The sequence below is a fragment of the Colobus angolensis genome, unplaced genomic scaffold (genome assembly GCF_000951035.1).
Source record: "Colobus angolensis palliatus isolate OR3802 unplaced genomic scaffold, Cang.pa_1.0 Scaffold717, whole genome shotgun sequence".
Lineage (NCBI taxonomy): Eukaryota > Metazoa > Chordata > Mammalia > Primates > Cercopithecidae > Colobus > Colobus angolensis.
This window is the reverse complement of record NW_012120899.1, coordinates 97,442-99,433: the sequence shown is the minus strand read 5'-3', so window position 1 is coordinate 99,433 and position 1,992 is coordinate 97,442. Positions and strand designations below refer to the sequence as shown.

General features: G+C 53.8%; 1 protein-coding gene across 1 annotated transcript in view; it reads right to left on the bottom strand.

Moving 5' to 3' along the window:
• Positions 1-184, bottom strand: part of CEMP1 (cementum protein 1) — a 2,781-nt gene extending 2,597 nt beyond the window's left edge. Inside the window, 1 exon segment of the mRNA XM_011927445.1 lies at positions 109-184. Within this exon segment, the coding sequence (XP_011782835.1) occupies positions 109-184 (76 nt within the window).
• Between the last annotated feature and the right edge of the window lie 1,808 nt (positions 185-1,992).

Here is a 1,992-nt window from a genome sequence, read left to right as displayed (position 1 = left end):
GGAGCGCCGCGTCTCCCCAGTGCTCCCGGCCGAGCCACTGCACCACTGCGGACTCCTCCGCTCCCCACCGCGCCCCCCACAACCCTGTAGACCCCTCCTCGTCCCAACTCTCTGCACTGCTCTCCTTATACCCCTGCGGACCTAGTCTCGTTTCGTCCCAGTCCTCCCCGTCGCGTCTCCACATCCCTGCGGACCTCACCGTGCCTCACCTCTCCCTTCTGTAACCTGCCTCACCTCTCCCTTCTGTAACCTATCACGCACAGGTGGATTCCACTACCATCCAGCTTGACTATGGTCCCGCACCTCCGCACCTCGCCTCTGCCGCGCCCTCACTATCAGGAAGTGAAGGGGAGGAGTGGCCTGGGCACGCTAGAAGCACCCCGGCTCGGAGCTTCCCTAGCTCGGAGTTGGTTTTGAGCTCAGGCCAGGGACCCAGGGTGGGCACAGCAGGGGACATTGGCACCAGAAGCGTAGAGGAAGGGCACTTCCTCAGCCCAGCTTTTCCGCCGCTGGAGTCTTGGACAGCTCCGGAGCGTCTGGGTACTCCCTTCCAGCCTGGCCCTGTGCCTTTTACCACGTTTGTGTCACCTACGTTTTTTTCTCAATGGGATTACACTTTTGCTATTTGCAATTTGGTTTTTTGTTTGTTTGTTTTTTTGAGACAGAGCCTGGCTGTGTTGCGCAGGCTGGAGTGCAGTGGTGCGATCTCTGCTCACTGCAGCTTCTGCCTCCCTGGTTCAAGCGATTGTCCCGTCTCAGCCCCCTGAGTAGCTGGGATTACAGGCGCAGGCCACCACGCCCGACTAACTTCTTTGTATTTTTAGTAGAGATGGGGTTTCACCATGTTGGCCAGGCTGGTCTTGAATTCCTGATCTCAATTGATCCGCCCGCCTAGGCCTCCGAAAGTGCTGGGATTACAGGCGTGAGCCACCGTGCCCAGCCTTTTTTTTTTTTTTTTTTTTTAACACGGAGTCTCACTGTGTTGCCCAGCCTGGCACGATCCTGGCTCACTGCAACCTCTGCCTCCTGGTTCAAGTGATTCTCCTGCCTCAGCCTCCTGAATAGCTGGAATTACAGGCATGCACCAACACGCCCGGATAATTTTTTGTTTTGTTTTTTAGTAGAGACGGTGTTTCACCATGTTAGCCAGGCTGGTCTCGAACTCCCGACCTCAAGTGATGCGCCTGCCTCAGCCTCCCAAAGTGCTGGGATTACTGGTGTGAGCCACCATGCCCAGTTTTTATTATTGTTTTTGCTTGTTTTTGTTTTTTGTTTTTTTAAGACAGAGTCTCACTCTGTCATCCAGGCAGGAGTGCAGTGGTGCCATCTCAGCTCACTGCAACCTCCGCCTCCCAGGTTCAAGCGATCATCCTGCCTCAGCCTCCATAGTAACTGGCTACTGTTCCTGGCTAATTTTTGTATTTTTCATATAAACGGGGTTTCACCATGTTGGCCGGGCTAGTCTCAAATTCCTGGCCTCAAGTGATCCACCCGCCTCAGCCTCCCAAAGTGCTGGGATTACAGGCATGAGCCACTGCGCCTGGTCTGTGCCCAGTTTTTCTTTGTTTTTTAAAGAGATGGGATCTCACTGTGTTACCCAGGCTGATCTTGAACCCCTGGGCTCAATTTTTGTCACTGTGCCTGGCTAATTTTTGTACTTTTAGTATAAACGGGATTTCACCATGTTGGCCAGGCTGGTCTCAAACTCCTGGCCTCAAATGATCCACCCTCCTCGGCCTCCCGAAGGGCTGGGATTACAGGTGTGAGCCACTGCGCCTGGTCTGCGCCCAGTTTTCGTTAGTTTTTTACGGAGATGGGCTCTCACTATGTTGCCCAGGCTGGTCTTGAACCCCTGGGCTCAAATCATCCTCCTGCTTCTGCCTCCCAAAGTGCTGGGATTACAGGCGTGAGCCACCATGCCCGGCCATAATTATCCAGTTGTAAGGCCAGCTGATTAATTCATCTCTCCATATAATAACACATTCACAGGTT